This window comes from Pseudozyma flocculosa (genome assembly GCF_000417875.1).
Source record: "Pseudozyma flocculosa PF-1 unplaced genomic scaffold scaffold00012, whole genome shotgun sequence".
In the NCBI taxonomy this organism is placed as follows: Eukaryota; Fungi; Basidiomycota; class Ustilaginomycetes; order Ustilaginales; family Ustilaginaceae; genus Pseudozyma; species Pseudozyma flocculosa.
The window spans coordinates 504,354-522,201 of NW_006920880.1; the positions used below are offsets into that span (position 1 = coordinate 504,354).

At 66.0% G+C, this 17,848-nt stretch overlaps 7 protein-coding genes across 7 annotated transcripts; 2 read left to right on the forward strand and 5 right to left on the reverse strand.

The window, feature by feature from the left end:
* Positions 1 to 245: 245 nt before the first annotated feature.
* PFL1_03909 (uncharacterized protein) lies at positions 246 to 3,030 on the reverse strand (the record flags this gene model as incomplete). Its single annotated transcript, XM_007881432.1, has 5 exons — positions 246 to 1,264; positions 1,376 to 1,407; positions 1,507 to 1,554; positions 1,652 to 2,299; positions 2,393 to 3,030. 5 exons carry the CDS (start codon positions 3,028 to 3,030, stop codon positions 246 to 248), a joined length of 2,385 nt encoding a protein of 794 aa, XP_007879623.1.
* A 1,584-nt stretch (positions 3,031 to 4,614) lies between these two features.
* On the reverse strand, positions 4,615 to 6,090 carry PFL1_03910 (uncharacterized protein; the record flags this gene model as incomplete). The annotated part of the gene is made up of 2 exons (XM_007881433.1): positions 4,615 to 5,129; positions 5,271 to 6,090. 2 exons carry the CDS (start codon positions 6,088 to 6,090, stop codon positions 4,615 to 4,617), a joined length of 1,335 nt encoding a protein of 444 aa, XP_007879624.1.
* A 1,911-nt stretch (positions 6,091 to 8,001) lies between these two features.
* Positions 8,002 to 8,605, reverse strand: PFL1_03911 (uncharacterized protein; the record flags this gene model as incomplete). The annotated part of the gene is made up of 2 exons (XM_007881434.1): positions 8,002 to 8,080; positions 8,343 to 8,605. 2 exons carry the CDS (start codon positions 8,603 to 8,605, stop codon positions 8,002 to 8,004), a joined length of 342 nt encoding a protein of 113 aa, XP_007879625.1.
* A 1,589-nt stretch (positions 8,606 to 10,194) lies between these two features.
* PFL1_03912 (uncharacterized protein) lies at positions 10,195 to 11,228 on the forward strand (the record flags this gene model as incomplete). Its single annotated transcript, XM_007881435.1, has 2 exons — positions 10,195 to 11,049; positions 11,169 to 11,228. The coding sequence occupies 2 exons, from the start codon at positions 10,195 to 10,197 to the stop codon at positions 11,226 to 11,228; spliced, it is 915 nt and encodes a 304-aa protein (XP_007879626.1).
* A 209-nt stretch (positions 11,229 to 11,437) lies between these two features.
* Positions 11,438 to 13,447, reverse strand: PFL1_03913 (uncharacterized protein; the record flags this gene model as incomplete). Its single annotated transcript, XM_007881436.1, has 1 exon — positions 11,438 to 13,447. One exon carries the CDS (start codon positions 13,445 to 13,447, stop codon positions 11,438 to 11,440), a length of 2,010 nt encoding a protein of 669 aa, XP_007879627.1.
* Positions 13,448 to 13,745: 298 nt separating this feature from the next.
* Positions 13,746 to 14,956, reverse strand: PFL1_03914 (uncharacterized protein; the record flags this gene model as incomplete). Its single annotated transcript, XM_007881437.1, has 2 exons — positions 13,746 to 14,770; positions 14,872 to 14,956. The coding sequence occupies 2 exons, from the start codon at positions 14,954 to 14,956 to the stop codon at positions 13,746 to 13,748; spliced, it is 1,110 nt and encodes a 369-aa protein (XP_007879628.1).
* A 1,862-nt stretch (positions 14,957 to 16,818) lies between these two features.
* Positions 16,819 to 17,505, forward strand: PFL1_03915 (uncharacterized protein; the record flags this gene model as incomplete). The annotated part of the gene is made up of 1 exon (XM_007881438.1): positions 16,819 to 17,505. One exon carries the CDS (start codon positions 16,819 to 16,821, stop codon positions 17,503 to 17,505), a length of 687 nt encoding a protein of 228 aa, XP_007879629.1.
* Positions 17,506 to 17,848: the final 343 nt, after the last annotated feature.

A 17,848-nucleotide genomic window follows, 5' to 3' on the forward strand; every position in this document is an offset into this window, starting at 1 on the left:
GGGCTTCCTTGTCCCGTGCGCAGTTTTGGTTGGAGCCGGGTACACTAAAAGATAGGTCCGAGCGCGGTGTCGACGACGCGCGGGATGCTGCGGGTCGCCGAGTCGATGGCAAGGGTGCGGCAGCTTTGCGGGTCGGCGAGAAGCGCGGGCCGAGAGTCAGGATCAGAGGCAAGCAGGGTCTCGGCGCAACGTGGCGCTTTGAAGCCTCGAGGGCAGGGTCCCGGAAGGCGCAGCAGCGGCCAGGCTCAGATGACGTTGCGGATGTCCATCACATAGGGCCGGCGGCTCTGCAGCTGGGCAGGCGTCGGCGACGAGGGCAGAGACGCTTCCGCGGCCATCAGCGTGTCGGTTCGGCGCCGGTCTCCGTCGCCGTCGCCGTCGTTGTCGCTGTCAAAGGAGAAGTCGGAGCAGTCGCTGCTGCTGCTGCTGCTGCTGCTGCTAAGGCTCCGGACCGGAACATCGAGATTCGTCGACGAGGAGCCCATCCCGCAGCTCGTCGCAGAGCCAACTCTCGAGTCGGGGTCGATCTCGGTGCGCGTCTGTGCGCCAACCGTGCCTGCCCGCATCTTGACAGCGGTGACCTTGCCAGGCTCGCCCTGCAGCCGTTGCCGGGCTCGCTGCTCCGAGAGCGCCTGGTAGTGCATCTTGGAGCGTCCGCGGACGGTGATGGGCTGCGAAACGGTGCATGCCACCTCGACGATCGTGCCGGCCACCGGGTCAGTGGCGGCGGCGGCGGCGGCGGAAGTGGCAGTGGCAGCGTGGGTGGCCCTGCCCGCGCTCGCCGCTGCGCCGATGCGTCGAGATCGGCGGATGGCCGTGCCGCTGCGAGGATCCAGCACCGGCTGGAGGTGAGCGTAGAGCGTCAGCTTGAGCGCAAAGTACTGCTGCCCAGCATGGCCCCTCTGTCCGTTGTTGAGCGTCGCCGAGCGGATCTGGATCCTGCGGAAGGCAGCGACGCGGTCCGCGGCTAGAGGGCTGCGCTCGCCGGCTGCTGGCTCGCCGCTGAGTTCGAGCTGGCGCGGGTACACTTCGGTTCGCGGTCCTCGCTCGCGAGCCGGCCCAAATTGAATCAGGGGGATCTCGTGCTGCGGAAGCTCGCTGACGCCGCCCAGATGGTCGGCGATGTGCGCCGATAGCCCGACGGTGAAGTGAGAGACGGTGCGGAGATCGGACGAGCCGTGCTGCCTGACAAAGTACCGAGTTGACTCGGCAAGTTGGCCACTGGCGCGCTTCATGACGCTGCAAGAGGTGTCGATCTTGAGGTCTGTTGCGGAAAGGCGGAGATTGCAAAAAAGGGGCGAGGACGGAGGAGGTTGAGGGCATTGAGCGACTTGGCCTTGTTGTGAGAGGCGATCGTGCCTCGGCGGGCACCCACAGTTGCGGCGGTAGCAGGCCCACTTGCCGTCGCTGGTTGTACAGGGTTGACCCAGGGGGTAGGGAGACCTTTTTGGGTCAGCCAGAAGACGACGGCGGCCACAGCTGATAACGAGACAGGACTGCGCTCACACGACAATGAAGCAGTTGTGCGTGGTGCTCTGCAGCTCGCAGGAAAGCCTGCCGGAGACGGATTCCGCACCAAGGCCAGCGCGAAGAATCAGCCATGCGCGTCGCTACACATCAAAGGGTCAAAAGGCGAATCCGCGAGACTCACGAATCGCCATCGGCGTCGAGAAGCTCCGCTCGCATGGCCGTGGGGTTGGTGAAGATCTCTCCAGAGTCGCCTTCGGCAGGTGCGCGGAGCGTCGGCCCGCGAACGCGAACCTCGGAGGCAGCGGCGGGCTCCAGCTTCGGCTGCCTCGTGATCGTCGGCTCCATCCTGGTTTGCATTGGGGCGACATGCAGCGCCTTTTTGCTGTCCTCTCCCGCGCGCTCCTCCAGCAGGAGGTCTTCGATGCGCATCAGCTGTACATCCGTCGGCTCCGGATCGAGGGCGAACGAGCCGGGCAGCGGAGACGGGTAGGGTTGGTGAAGAAACATCTGCGAATCCATAGGTGTCGTCGAGAGAGCGAGAGCGTTGTGTTTTCCGGGTTGGATCGGGGTCTGCCAGAAGCGGGCGGCGTGAGAGGGGCTCGTCAAGGTAACAACCGGGTAGGGAGCCGGCTGCGTTGGCGTTTTCGGGTGACTCTGCTTGCGAGGAGAGGCTCGTAGAGGCACCTGGCTTGTCCAGAATGTGTCATCTCGGTAGCCAGGGCCGGACGCCATGCCGTACATTGGCGCCTGGCCGAATGCAGACGGCGGCGAAGGCGGCAACCATTCTTCCTGTTCCGCCGTCGAGCGCAAGGAGCTGGTGCGGGAGAGCCTGGCAAACAGGGCGGCGCGAAGAAGATTTCGAACCGTGAGCTAGGACGTACGGTCGAGGGACTACCGAACGACGCCCCGCGCGCGCACTCACGAGTGTGTAGGGGTCGAAAACGTCGACGGAGACGGAGACGGGAAGAAGGCACCCCGCGACACTGGAGACGACGACACCGAGCGCCAGATGCCCCCGACGTAGCGGCTCGGCGTCACCGGGGTCGGGTAGTGGAAGTAGGGATGGCCGCGCGAGTCGTTGGTCAGGGAGCGAGCTCGCTGCATCTTGTCCGTTCGCGGCGGCGTCTGGGGCAGAGATCCGTTGCGGAGTGGCTGGATGTCGCGGGATGGGGTGGCAGGGACGCTTCCGTGCTCGCGCTCGAAGCAGGGCGACTCTTGGCGAGGTAGCTGGGGAGTGCGATCACCTTGGGCGACCGGCTGCGACGAGGCCACGGGCAAGGCCGACTCGTCCAGGTCGGTGGAGAGCGCCTTTCCGAGAGGGGCAGTGCGGCCGCGGTGTGATCTCTTGAAGCGGAGGGTGTTGCACGACGGCGAGAGCAGCACAGGGTCGAGGCCAGGGACGAAGCGGGAGCGCGGTGGCGAAAAGAGCTGGACATCGGATCCCAGGCCGGCGGCCGTCTCTTTTATCGGGGTGGAAGGCAGTTCGCCCAGGTCCATGTCGCATTCGACGCTCTGCTGCACCGAGAGGCGCAGGCCTTTCGCACGCTGCGCGGCCTTCATGGTCGATCGGCTGCTGGTCCGCGTCGCCGTTTGCGGGTAGAGAGGACGCCGAGCGAGCCTGGACGTGAGGCAGGTAGGATCGAGAGTAGCGCGTGGACCGCCGGCGTTGCAGTGGGCGTGGCGGTTCTCACGCTAGCAAGCTGCCGACCGTGGGAGAGGGCTGGAAGGTGCAGCCGTACTGTCGGATGATGCCAACGGGCCTCGAGCCGGACGCACGCACGGTTCGTCGGAGCAGGCCGCGCGAAGGTCTCGGCTGGTCCTATCTGGCGGACAGAGGACGAAGACGCGCACAGATGCTGGGTTGGCGAGGGGCTGGTCGGCGTGTCAGAGGAGAAGGACGCAGGAGCGGGCTAGGGAGAAGAAGAGGGGGCGTCACCAGCGGGCGAGGTGGTCAAATACGGCCAGTCCGGTTGCCAAAGAGCCTGGGAAAGGCCGCACTGGCCCTTCCGTTGGTCTGGGAAGCCAGGGTAGAACGATGGGCAGGAAGGCAGGTCGATGTGATGGCAGAGAGGGGAGGGCGTGTGGGAACGTGATGGCGCAAAGGGCCGGAAGAGCCGTCAGCTAGCGCGTCCGGACGGCCCAGGCAACCAGCAGATGGGGGCTGAAGCAAGAAGACCGAGTGCGAAGTGAGCGCCGGAGGAGGCCGACGGCCCGGGAAGAAGGCAGGCGACGCCCGGCCTGCCGGGTGCGGGAAAAGGTGTGCCCACGGGTGCAGCGCCTCTCCTACGCTCCAGCCCCCTGGGCCAGTCCAACGGGCAGGCCAGGACGGCTCGATCGGCTTCTGCCACCGAATGGCCCACGCAGAGGAACGCGCTCGGCGACGTCGCTCCGCGTAAGCGTCGGAAAACGACGATGGTCCGATGGGGCGGGCTAGGCTAGAGCTCGTCCTGCCTCTGCAACGGGCCGCTATGGAAGCGGCCGGCCTGCTCCGGATACAGAACCATCTCGCAGGCCTTCTCGAGCGGCTAAACCAGTGGCCTGGTTGAAGATGTCAACCGCCCTGGACACAACCATGACGACATTCTGGCTTCTGTCACATGCGGCGTGGATCTCACAAAGTCACAAACGTGCGGCAGCTCGGTAGCGTGCAAGGGTAGGTTTGGGCTGCGGTGCGGTCCGGTACGGTGTGATGCAGCAGGAGAGAGAAGGTTCCGAAGCCAAGCGGGCGGCGGCGCAATCGAGCTAGAAGAAATATCAAGCTTGACCGTCCGCTCGCCGATGGCGCGTTGGGTGGGCTCCCCCTAGCCCCCTGCGCCCCGCGCACCGGCGGGAGGGTACGTGCGTGGGCCAGGTAGACAGGCTGCACCGGCTTCCCTGGTCGCTGCCTGGCAAGCCTGCCTCGACCCCGGAGCTGCGACGCGCCAAGAGACGAAAGAGGCACAGGCGGCGCTAAGCGGCTCCGTCTGCGCCTTCATTATATTACACGGCGCGCTGTCCAGGTCCGCGACCGGGCGGGGTGGTTGCAAGGCGCTGCCGCGTGCGCCGGATTGCGTGCGTCTGATTACGTGCGGACAAGCGTGGGGCGGACCGGTGGGTCGGATTCTAGAGACAAGCAGGGTGGATGCGAACGAATCGGGGTGTAGGCTAGGCGGTCTTGTTGGCCGACTCGATGGCCTCGCGTTCGCTCCGCTTGGCCCACTCGAGCGCCTCGTCCCTCTCGAGGCCGTAGGTGGTGCCGCGCATCTTGGCGGGTGCGTCGCGGTAGGCAAACGGGTTGGGGTCGGTCGACTCGAGCGAGGCAAACGTGTGGTTGATGTGGCGGTGGGTGGCCTCGTCGGCGCGGATGGCGCGGATGACGTCCTCAAAGCGCGCGCCCTCGGGCAGCTGCCAGTACTCCTTTGCGATTTCGGGCGCCGCGAGGTTCTCCCACTCGGGCAGGCGGCCCGCCTTCATGTCCTCGAGGACGAGCGTGTAGGTGTGCACCGCCTCCTCTTCGAGCTTGCCGACAAAGCGGTGCGCCACTTTGGGCGCCACGAGGTAGAAGAAGAAGAAAAAGTTGTAGAAGACGCCCTGCGCCAGCAGCGCAAACGTCCGGGCGATGATGCCCGGCTTGGCGATCGACATGAACGTGAGCAGGTGCATGCGCTCGTTTTCGGCGTCTGTCGGGTGGGGAAAGAGGCGAGGAGAGGCGAGCAGAGGCGAGGCGAGGCGAGGGGCAGCGGAGGATACGTCAGTCGCTGACTGGTCGGCGGGAGTCGCTAAAGAAGGGCTCGGGGCTCGTGCTCGTGCGCGCCACTCACCTTCGAGCATGGTATGGATCCAGCCCTTGTCGCGCTTCATGAGGCGGAGGCTCTGGAGGTGGCGACAGGTGGCTGCCACCATGCCGGGGACGCCGGCGACAGTCTCGAGAAAGATCATGCGGTTCATCCAGCCGTCGGGCCCAAAGACGATGCCCTTTTTCCTCATCTCGTCGAGCGTCATGCCTTGCTGGATCTCGGCGGCGTCGACCGACGAGGCCTTGTCGACCTGGACCGCCTGGCCGTCCTTGGCCATCTGGTCGAGCCGGTCCTTTTGAGCTGCAATGTGGCGCGGCAGCTCGACCTTCTTGTCGGTCGTCGAGGAGGCTCTGAGCGGCGGCAGGTTCTTGTTCTTGTAGCCGGGGTACCTCGTGGCGAGGTCAAAGATGCTGCGGGCCAGCCAGACCATCTTGCCCGCCACCCGGTCGCCGGTCGTCTGCGCCTCGCGGTGGACGACCTGGACCGAGTCGAGGTCCGACTCCGAGTAGACCGGGTGAAAGAGGAGATAGCTCTTGCTCGGGTGCTTTTCGCCCCAGACTACGTCGCGGGATTCTGTGGCGCGGTCTCTGTCGTCGTTGCTGCGCTTGGGCTCGGGCTCTGAGCTGGGTCCTGCGACTGGCTGCTGCTCCACCCCAAGGGCGGGCGACGCGGAGCGGGCCTGGGTGGCTTGTGGCGAGCCGAAACGGGTCGAGGTGGAGAGGTGGCGCGGGCTGTGGATCGCCTCGACGCCGAGCCCTCGCAGCGCCAACGATCTCGGCGCGTGGCGTAGCGGTGGCACCGACGAGCGGGTGGCGGCGGCCAGGAACGTGGAATGGACCAGCATGGCGTGGGTGTCGAGATGGTGCTGTGGGAGTAGGTTGGCGTGCGATGCAGTGTGGCGCTGGTGTGGGGCTTGGTTGTGCACTGGCGAATGGTTGTGTTGGTTGGAGGCGTGGTGAGGCGGTGGCGCACGAGGATGCTCGGGACCTTTATAGACCGACCGTCGAAGCAAGCCAAGCAAAGCATGCCAAGGCAAGGCAAAGCTGACCGGAGGCGTCCGGGCCAGGACCAGCAACGGAGCACGTTCGGAGCGAAGGTCTTGGCCCGCCTGGGCGAGGGACCCCGTACGCCGCCGACGGAGAGCAAGCAACGGGTGAGCAAGAGCAGGCTAGGCAGGCGCGCAAAGCTACCTAGCCTGGCCTCATGCTGGGCCGCGATAGGCTAGGGTCAGCAGACCAACACCCGCGTTGCCAGAAACGTCCCGAGGGACACGCACGCACTCCGCGGGCAGGCGAGCTGTCGTGTTGCGCGCACCCTGCCTGCCTGTCGTTCGAACTTGCGGCAGGCCCAAAAATGCAAGCACGCAGCCAAGGAAGGAAGCAAGGGTCCCCCGCCTCCCGGCTTCTTTTCGTTCGGGAGCGGTCGGGAAGTCGGGCAGGACGCGCACTGGCTGGCCTGCCAGGCCCTAGCCTGCCTCCTGTTCGACCCGAAGCCGGATCGATTCAGACGCCACGTTCGCGGTTGGTCCCAGGGAGAGTCAGACGGCAGCCAGATCGAGTCGCTCGGTCGGTCATTGTGCGTACATGCAAGCCTGCCTGCCTGCGGCATGCCGTCCTCGGAGAGTTTTCGCGCCTCGGGATCCAACACACGCACGCCGCTGACCGGCCACTTTTGCCACCGCCGGGCCCGTGACGCGGCGACTTATCCGCCAGTCGGGCTCAGCCGTGCCAGACGGTCCGCACGGGTCCTTGCTTGCTTTAGACGGCGAGACGACCGTTGGCCCTACTCGCTCCGTCGCACGCGGTGGACTCGAAGATTGGCGGTCAGGGGCAGACGAGCTTGGCCGTCCGACGACATCAAACGCGGCTGGGAAATTGAGCTGGAAACTCTTACGAAATGCCGCCCGCCACCCTGTCATGGCGGATGCAACGACTCTCTCATCGACCACGAGGCTCGATTCTCTGTGGTCGCATCGCTCGCGGCGGCAAGAGCAAACACGAGCGATGGTACGCCCAAAGACGGCAGGCAGCGGCTATCGATGCGAGACCGACCCACATGGCGGCTGCCTTGGTCAAGACCATAGACACGGCACGATGAGCTGGAGCACCGCGACAGGCGATTCCTTCCTCGCCCTTGTCCCCTGAGCAGCCGCGCGCAAGAAAGAGGTCGCGATAGAGGTTTTTCATTGGCAGGCAGTCACAGGAAGAGGATGCGGTGTGACTGGCCCTTTTTCTACACCTCCCCACGGCGATGGCCTGGCTGACCGACCGGCCGCAGAGGGGCGTGACATGGGATGTGTGATGCCCCGCAGGTGGCGAGGCGAGATATAGGTGTAGGCGAGCGTGTGTGCATGTGGTGGTGGGCGAGGGACGGAGGCAACGGGTCCGCCATCTTCCCTCGTCGCAGCATCCCCCATCCCGCCTGGCGGAACCGTCGCAAAAGCGCACTGCGAGCGAGGCTTGGTCCCAAAAAGGACCTGAGAATCGTCCCACGTCCCGCGTCGGCGAGGCGGCTTCGAGCCGGAATCAGGATCGCATCGCGAGTGGTGCCGGTCGGTGCGCCCTGGGACCGGACTGATGGGGATGCCGGGAAAAGCTTGGTGTTACAGAATCAACGAAACAATGCGTCGAGGATTGAACGTTTTGCGGGTGTGTGTGAGGGTGGGAAATGAGAGAGACGGGGCAAGCGCAGAGAACAAGGGGGAAGGCCGGGACCGGACAAGGCGGAAAGCAAGGGCTGCTGCAGAGAGCAACGCTTACTTGGCCTTGGCAGCCTGGGCCTTGATGACGTTCTTGACAATCTTGGCCTCCTCAACAAGGAACGCACGGATGACGCTGTACGAGGGGTCGAGACAAGAACAGGCGGCCAGAGGCATCGGTCAGTGAACGTTTCTCCCGACGTGCCTTCCGGATCCTCTGCGTAGCAGCAGCGGCCTTGGCCCGGCCGAATAGCAGGCGGCTTCAGGGGCCCGAGTCGCCCTCCAACACGCCGCCTCAGGCAGCTCCGCTGGCCGGACCGGGCAACTCGGCGTGCGACCTTCCACCCTGCAGCCGCTGCACTTCGAGAGCCATAGAGTCGACCGGCTAGGACACTCACCGGGTGCGGACGCAGTTGGCGCAGCGGCTGCCGCCGTAGGCCCTCTGGACCGTCTTCAACCTCTTGGAGACGGTGGCGTACTCGCGCGGGCGGAGCGACTTGACACCGGGCAGGGCGGTGTGGCAGTCGCCGCACTTGGGCGAGGTGGGGAGCTTGTGCGTGTGATGGTACACAAGACGGCCACCGGGAGTCTTGACGATGCGTCGTCGGTTAGACTTGGTGTTGTAGGGGGTGCGCTTGCGGAGGGTGACTCGCTGGGCCATCTGCGAGGTGCGGCAGTCGAGCGGGGCGGCGTGGTAGACGTGGTCAGTGGGTGAGATTGCAGACGAGAAGCGGGCAGCGTCTCGGGCCGGTGCTGCGAGAGGCGTCGTACTTCGACGGCGCAGACGACGAAGCGACGACGAGGTGGCGGTGTTGGGTGGGCGGTCGGGTATGGCGATGGTGTGGTGCTGGCGTGGGCGTCTCGCAGTGGTCGGCAGATGGCGCAGCAGTGGGCGGCCGGCGGGGCATGGGCGGCTGTTCCTGCCGGATCCTCCGGTCCCCAGACGAAATCTTCATCCGACGTCTCACCGGTCCCCCTCTGACTGGAACGGCAGAGCGCTCGCCGTTTTCCGTCAAGCCCTCCGATGGGAGCGAAACGGCCCCTAGCCCCTAAGTCTCCCAGTCGCACCGAGAGGCATCCTTCCCCGGCCGCCCAGCGATGCTCAGCCTGCTTCCGGTCCCGCCGAAACCCCCGTACTCGTCTCTAACAGCCCTGTGCGATCGCCTGAGCAATGAGCTCCCGCCTTCCGGCAGGTCGTCGGTGAATGCCGTCTTAGGTCGAGTCGAAGTTCGAAGGCAGCATTCCGCCGGGCAGCATTCGCCATAGAGCGGCGGGACCGGCGCTATAATGGGCGGCAGAGGTGATGTCGTACGTCTGTCGAGGTCGTAATTTGGACGAGGTGGCTGAGGTCGGTCGTCCATCATGGCGCCACACGTCGGGCATTCGTTCGATCGATAGTTGATTTGCAGCACATCGTCGTCATTTCGTCGTCGTCGTGGTCGTCGTCGTCGTGGCAGCGGTACGGTCTGCACGAGTCGAGGGCAGCATTCTGTGGCGATACCAACCTTGACTATGGATCTTGAGGGGGACGGAGGGGTAGGGGGTGACTGTAAGGTGAGGTGAGCGAGAGAAGCTTTCGGATGGCGTCAGCGGGCGCTGCGCTCTGTTGGCGTCCAGCGCTGGCGGGCTGGCAGGCTGCACCAGGCTGGCTGCGTGGGCCCAGCAACCGTCCCTCTGCGACGCCGGGTGGCCTGGCCTGGCTGGCCCAACCTCGAATTTCGCTTCCGGGCCAGCCGTCACCGAGGGTCGCCAGCGGTCTTCCTGGCAGGCGTGGCCTGGCCAAGGCAGGTCAGCTGGGGCAGCAGAAAAATTCTCACGCTCTCTCGCTCGCAGTCCGTGTTCGGATCCTAGCCCCGACTTTCCAAGATCGGGGCAACCGGCATCGCCGATCGAAAACGAAAATCCAAAGCTCGACCCGATTTCCGAACTTCTGTCAGCTCGGCTCCGTGCGGACCTCCGTCTGAGGGTCCCGACCGGCTGAGGCCGTTTTGGCTTTTCTTCCGTCAGACGGCATTGGGCCGCACGCGCCCCGAGATTCGAGATGCACCTTTGGCCCTTTGCTACCTGATCATCACTCCTCGGACACCACCACCTTCGCATCCCTATACCCGCCGCCCGTCGCCGCCTGCTCCTCATCTACGCTTCTCGCTGGCACGACTAGCGCTCAGCATTGCTTGCTCGACTTGGTCAGGAACGCGGCCCGCCCGACACCTGAACGCCGGACGTCACTCCGCACTCCTTCGCGCCGTCATGGCATTCTCGTCTCCCTCGGGCTCTCGCGGCCTGCAGCGGGCCGCCTCGACGATGCTGACGGCCAGTAGCCGCGTCGCCACGTCTAGCGCGCCCGCACACCCGGCCATGCTCGGCCACTCGGTCCGCCACTCGCACGTCGGCTCCGCACCACTCTACATGCCCACCTCCACCACCCTCGAGATCCTCCCCTTCCCGCCTCACCCGAACCCCTCGCGACCTCTGTCCACATCGCTGCGGTACGCCAAGACGGCCGTCATCCGCGGTCCGCAGGGCGAGACCGTGGTTCCGCTGCAGGACTGCATCGACCTCGACCTCGAGGCGCCAAAGGCTGCCTCCGCCGACGCCGCCACCTCCACCAGCGGCGAAGATGCCGAACCGACAAAGCTCACGCTGCGGGTCAAGGATGCCGACGTCAAGGCGCAGCGCTCCTTCTGGGGCCTGACGCGGGCGCTCCTCGCCAACGCCATCACGGGCGTTTCCGAGGGCCACTCTGTCGCGCTGCGCCTCGTCGGCGTCGGATACCGTGCCTCGGTCGAGCCCGACCCGTTACCCCGCACCTCGAAGCTCCAGTCGGCCCTCTCATCCGGCCGCACCTTCTTCCTCAACGACGCGCAGAAGGCGTGGGAGATTGAGCGGCTACGGAGGAACGAGGAGGCGGCCGCCAAGGCCGGCCCGAGGATGCGCCTCAACATCCGGCTGGGCTACTCGCACCCCGTCCTGCTCGCAGTTCCTTACGGCATCACGGCCTCGACGCCCCAGCCCAACCGCATCCTCCTCCGCGGCGCAGACAAGGAGCAGCTCGGCCTCTTTGCCAGCCAGATCCGGAGCTGGAGGAAGCCCGAGCCTTACAAGGTGCGTGTCGCCCGCTGTCGCCGCGCGGTGCCCCGCCGGCCACGACTGCCGTACGGCTCGCATGCTGACCATGTCGGCGCGTCTCTGTTCCATCTCCTCCCCCTGACCAAACCCAACAGGGCAAGGGCGTCTTTGTCGGCGATGAGACCATTCGCCTGCGGACGCCAAAGAAGAAGTGATCGCACGCCGCACCGCAGCGAGTTTCACCTGTACCACCACCCCACTCTCCGCCGTCCGCAATCTCACTCGCAGCATGCATCCGCAGTCCGCACACGATGTCCTGTTCGCTCCCCCCAGCACGCGCCGTCACAGTCGTCCTGATGAGCGGGCGTAGAATCTGCCTGGCGAGACTGAGCATGCATTGCGAACCGAGGCGGGGAGACATCCATCACCTAGCAGCGCCCTGAGCCACGTCGAGGGCATCTACGCTCTCGGCCAGCGAGGCAACGTCGGCATCGGACTCGGAAAACGAGTCGGCGGCATCCTCGTGGTCGGCCGCCCAGTCGCTGTCGCCCTCGTCGTGCGGGACGCCGCCGTCGAGAGCGATACGTCGGCGGCCATGCTCTAGTCCGTCCTGTCGCGGTACGGGGATCCGTTCCCACTCCTCGTCGGCATCCCTGACCTCGGGCCCCTGCTTGGCTGCCCCCGCCCGCGACGACAGAGGTACGACGGTGACATCGCCCACGTCGTCGCCGCCGCCGTTGTCGCGAGCGTGGTCGTCACCCTCGCCGTCGTCGTTCTCGCTGCCCTCTACCGGCGTAGCGAGGCGGTGGGCGTGCACGTCGCTGTGTCGCGCCCACCTCCTCACCCGCCTCTCTATCAGCTTGGCCTCCTCTGCCTCGGACCCGGACAGCTCCGATCCAGTCTCCTCCGGTATCGCAGCATCGTGACCTGCCGCTCCACCACCGCCGAGGTGGTCGACGGACGCAGCCGACGACGACATGAAGCCCGCATCGTCGGTATCCTCATCCGGGTTCCACGCGCGCACGGAGCCGCCGTCGCGCGAGTCGAGGTCCGTCGTCGGGGGCGTCTCGATGCCTCCGGCCAACTGTGCGGCGCGCGTCGCCTGTGGGCCAACGCCGGGCCCTCCGAGCACGTGCGACGATGCGGCGGTGCTGACCGAGTCGCTCCGTCGCCGGTCGCGGTCGGCACCTGTCCCGCGGCGGCGCGGCCGACGCGAGCCCCGTGCGAGCGGGTTCGGGTTGAGGATCCAGGTGTGCCTGCCCTGCTGGCCGGCAGCCGGCGTCGACGTCGACGTCGACGTCGAGGATGGGCCGGCGTCTTTGGAAAATGACGGGCAGCCGTGGATACGAGCGAGGCAGTGGACGGCGAGGCGCAGGAAGGGATCCGGGATGGACCAGACCAGCGCGTTGGGCGTGCGCTGCAGCTCGACGATCTGCGCGGCGTCGATGTCGTCGTCGATGTTGTCGTCGTCGTCGTCGCGCCCGTCCACGGCCTCGCTGGGTTGGGCCACGACGCGGTACTGCTCGTCGACCAGGACGCGACCCCGGCCGCGCTGCTTGACGTCCGGGGTGACAAAGACGGTCTCATCGAGCCAGAGCTTGATCTCGGCCTCGGCCTTGCACACGGTGCGCTCGACGGGCCCGTCGCCGGGGGTCCCGAAGCGCTCGCGATCGACGTTGATGCGATCGCTGAGCACCTTGCGGGCGTCCTTGAGGCTCATGCGGAACTGGCCGGAGCTGGCGCTGCTGGCGTCGTAACACGGCTCGGCGGCGCGCGTAGATCCGTACTGCGGGATGGGCAGGCTGGTCGACTTTGAGCCCGAGCCGGTCTTGAGGTACGCCGAGGCAGGAAAGGTCGAGGAGCGGGGGTTGGCCTGCAGCCGAAAGTCGGCCGGCGTGGGTCGCACCACGTGCGGATTTCCCGCCAGCCGGGCGTTGTCGGCGCGCCTGGCCTTGCGCTTCGAAAGGTCGCGGGCGGGTCGAGCGCCAGCGCCGCCGAGTCGACCCGATGTCGATGTCGACGTCGACGTCGACGAGGCCGGGGCCCGCAAAGGTGCGCCGTTGAGGTGCTTGAGCTGCGGGTTGCGCAGGATCGAGGGCAGCGACATCGGGATCGCACCCGTACTCGCCACCGGTAGACCCGCCTTGGTTTTGTCGGCTTCCAGCGAGGGTGGCGACCGTGCCACGGCGTCCAGCTGGACGACGGGCGGGTGCAGCTGTAGTCCTTGCTCGGGCTCTGTCATGGTCGAAGATGATCCGATCGGCTGGGAGCGAGGCTGATGCTTCCGTACGAGGCCGGATCGAGGGTCTATGTCTGAAGAAGGGGGCGGATAGTGAGGCGAATGTGTCTGGGGACTCGTCGGCCACGAGCGCCTCGAAAGGTCGTCGGTGGTGTGGGCGGGACAAACGAGTGGCAAGCAGGGCTGCAGCGACATCGGCGGCGGAGGCTACAGCCTCGGCGGCTGCGCTCCTCGTCCGGAAGACGGACATGTGGAGAGCCCCGCGGAAGGGGTTAGTCAGCGACGTCGAGCGAACGTGACTCTTCTCGACACCTGACTCGAGCCGCCGCGCCGCGCCTTGTTGCCATTCTCATTCGCTCGCCGCATCATCGCTTCCCCTCTGGAGTCACACGCCAGTCAAGCCCGGTCGGTACACACGCGACGGATGGCACCGATCGATAGCGTTGCATCAAGGACGTCGCCGTTCCTCCTACGTGAAGCACATCGCAAATCGTCAATCCGCCGTCGCCGGCCGAGCCTCGTTGGCCGTTCGTTGTTTGCGCCGGGGCACGTCGGGGTCGATGCCTCTTGGATCCTGTCCTGAACCTCGCCAGGCGTCTGCACCACCGGCAGCGAGCTTTTCCCGCGGCGGCGGCGGGTACCTGGGCGTACCTCCCGCCGACGACAGCCTTCGCCGCGCGGCGCTGGGACCCGCCGTGTCGGAACCTTCGCTGTCCGACGACACGTCGAGCTCTCCGACGCCCGGGATGTGAACCGACCGCTTCGACATCATCGAGAACGCCTCCGACCCGCGCCGGGATGGATGGAACGGCGGGTGGGGCCGCATCAGCGGCTTGCTCTCCCCGCCCCTGGGATCGCGAGCGCGGACAATGTACGCCGATGACTGCGGGCTCTGCCGGCCGGTGGCGAGACAGTCGAGCTCCAGCGTCGCCCGCCCCGGCGACATGCCCTCGGGTGTCTGCCTCGATGCATCGTCTGTCGCGGCCTGCGATGGTCGAGGACCATGCTGAGCTGCCCCATCGGACCTCTCGGGCTCGGCGATGCCCATGCCCTTCTCAAAATCGAGCGGGCACCGCGCGCAGTCTACGTGGCCCTCCGTGCTCATGCTCTCCGACGCTGGCAGGCGGGTAAAGAGGCCGATGGCGATCTGCGCGACGCCGAGCACGACGAGGGTGCCGCACAGCGCCCACAGCAGCCTCTCCTTGGTGCGGAAGCCGCGGAGCTCGTGGATGCCCTGGACGGCGCTGACCCGCGACGGTCCGATGTGTGCCGCTTGCTGGCTCATGATCCGATGTCCGATGGGCACGCCCTCCTCCAGGGGCGGTCGCGGCAGGTGGTCGAACTGGATGATGGCCACCAGGATGCACACGACGCCGCGGCCGGTGTGCGAGTTCAGCGTGGAAAAGCAGCGGGCGCAAAAGTGGCCCGCCCGTCTGGGGAAGCACTCGAGCGCGACAAAGAGGATCCCAAACAGGCCCGTCACCACCGCGATGGCCGTCGAGTGGTACTCGAACTCGGCTGTCGGCGAGTCGGGTTGCAAGGGCAGGTGGCAAGGGCAAGCGATCAGGGACAGATCCTGCCACGGTTGCAGCAGCGTCCTCGGGATCGTGGCGACTCACGTCTCAGGACCTGGTTGAGGACCGCGCCCGCCATCGTCGCCAGCCCGGCAGCGACGTGGACGACCTTGAAGATGACCTCGGACATTGTCGTGTGAGGGGATTAGCCTTGCGAGTGTGGATACATTCGCTCCGCAAAGGAGAGCGGCTCCATATAGGATGAGGATGGTGAAGAGCAGAGGCGGGCATCCCTTGAAAAGCGGACCTCGTTGCGACCCACCACCCATCACAGCGTCGCCACTCACGCAAGTACGTACATTTCGGATGCAGGCCGACGGCCCCAAGGTGGGTTCACCGACGATGGCTGCATCGTACGGTGGCCATCGGCTGACCCCCGACCGTCGGGCCACACCCGACGCGTCCCATTTCGGGTCTGCCGTGCCTCGGTGCCACCGTGAGCGGTTGGAGCGAGGACAAAGGAGTGACCCACCGCGATGCGATGTGGGTTGTCTTGACGAGACGAGACTTTGGGGAGAGGTGGGCTGGCTGCCCTCGAAACACGAGGCAAGCTACGTAGAGTGCCATCAAGCACACGGGCTGCCTCCGCGCCTTTGCTGACCGCAGCCTGGCCCCCTGTTGCAAACGCCATAGTCAGGGGTGGTGATCAGCAGGGGATATCACAGGAGCCTCCCTTGTGCCGCCTGGATGGGCCGGCAGCCGAAAGGTGGAGCTCAGTATGCAGGTCTCTTCCTCGTCGACGCGAGGTCCGAACGCGATGAGAAATGGAAGCGGCACAGGCCAGCTTGAAAGACGGTTGGACCGGGCCACGGCGGCTGGAAGGCAGAGTGGTTGAGTGGCGGTGCCATATTGGATCTCGCTCGTTGCCTCGCACACGCCTTCGCCATCAGCTGAGCGGGCGACGCATCTCGATGCCTCCTTGTCCTGTCCCCTTCGGAGCCGAAGATCAAAGGTGTTGCTGACAAGCCCGGATCGGAGAGCAAAGGCGGGCGGAGCTCGCAAGACTGAGACTGCGCTTGCTCAGGCGCTGGATCGCGACCCTGTCCCCTAAGTACCTTGTTCACCACTTGTAGCCAACAAAGGTGACCGGGTGGACAAGAGACCTCATGCCCTCCCTCTTGGGATCGGGCGCGTGCGGCACATCTGACTGCTGCCGTTTTTGCAGGCTGAGCAACACCTTGTGATGCTACACACCTCGTGATGCTAGTTGGTCAACATCTTTCTGGCTGGCATGCAATTTGTTGAGTGGCAGATGTAGCAGCAGATGTGAGTGCCTGGTCAAGCAGCACGGTGGCATCCCTGTCGACACATTGCTTCGGGGCCGAGGGTTGAAGATGTCGCCGGCGGGGCCGGATCAGGAAGCGAGCCTAGGGCGAAAGAGGCCGGCATGCACGCCGCTGCAGGCTGTGCCGAGCGAAGCCGGGCCCAAAGGGGCCGCGCATGTCTTGGCGGCATAGGCAGGGCTGGGCTAGCGCCGCTGGCTGGGCCAGTAGTCAACAGCCGCGGCCAGCAGCCTGCCAGCTCGACCCTGCTTGCTTGCTTGCTGGGGCCTTGACTCTTTTGCCGGCCCGGGTGGCGGAGCACGGGGGCAGCGCACAGCCTCTTTTTGAAGACCAACGGAAGCTGAACAAGCCGGGCCGGCGCTGCTGCTGCTGTCAGTTTCCAGCGGCAACCGCACAGCCTCGTCCACCGGAGGTCTGTCTGGCCCTTGCCAGCAACCACCGGCAGAGCTAGTAGTGTCGCTGGCAACCCCAGCGTTGGCCCGTTCACGCACGTACCTACGCAGCGCCTGGCCAGCTCAGCCCTCTGCCCTGTGTGGCGGTGAGGGCAGCCACATAAAGACACAGAGAGAAACCCGGCCGTCGGGCCCATCGTCTGCACCACCATCAGCCACCCCGCACACCTAGCAAACCTCAAAGTCGCCTCCGCCTTGCCTCTCAGCAACCGCCACCACCTCGCACCAGCACCACCCTAACGACACCCTCGCCCTCGATGTCCTACTACCCTGGCGGCCCCGGCGGGTCCAGTTACCCTGGCGGTCCCCAGTCGTCGTACCCGGGCGGCCCTCAATCGTCGTACCCAGGAGGCCCGCAGTCGTCGTACCCGGGAGGTCCCCAGTCATCTTACCCCGGCGGTCCTCAATCGTCGTACCCCGGCGGGCCCGGTGGCTTCGGCGGCCCCGGCGGAAACCCTCCGTACCCTGGCGGCCCTGGCGGCGGCTACCCGGGCGGACCTGGTGGCTACGGTGCCTCTCCCTCTCCCTCTCCCGGGCCCGGAGGCTTCCAGTCGCCACCGCCTCACGACCAGCAGGGGTACAACAGCAACCTCCCTCCCGCGCCGTACGGTGGCGCCAACCCGGGCCAGAACACCGACCACCAGGGCGTGCAGTACGACGCGCAGGGCAACCCGCTGCCCGACGGCGAGCGCGGTCTGGGCACCATGGCGGCGGGCGCGGGCGCCGGCTGGCTCGGCAACAAGATGACGGGCAACCACATGGGCACGTTTTCGTCCATGGCCGGCGGCGCCATTGCCGCGCAGCTGGGCAAGAAGCTGTTTGAAAAGTTTGACGACAAGAAGAACCACCAGAACCCGCCCTACGGCGGCGGCGGCGGCTACGGCGGTGGACCCCCGCCCAATCCGGGCCACCACGGCGGCGGCGGCTTCTTTGGCAAGTTCTAGGCCACGATGCGCCGCCACTGGACAATCGATTCGCATCGCATCGCATCGCATCGCATCGCATCGCCTTGCCCTGCCTCGCCTCACCTTGCCTCGCCTCGTCTGGACTCATGACACCATCTCAAATCCGCTCCTCTGTCTCTCGCTCGCTGTTCCACCTCGCTTGCTTCCCAGCCTTGTCTATAGCGTGGCTTCCATTCGCATCTCGCCTCTCTGTCGTCCTCGCACCTCGTCGTCGTTTCTCCCCCCTTTGTACCGCTACCGAAACGATCCGCACACTGATACCAGCAGCAACGATGGACTTCGTCCTTGCTTCGCCGTGTGATTGATGGCCACAGTGAAGCGA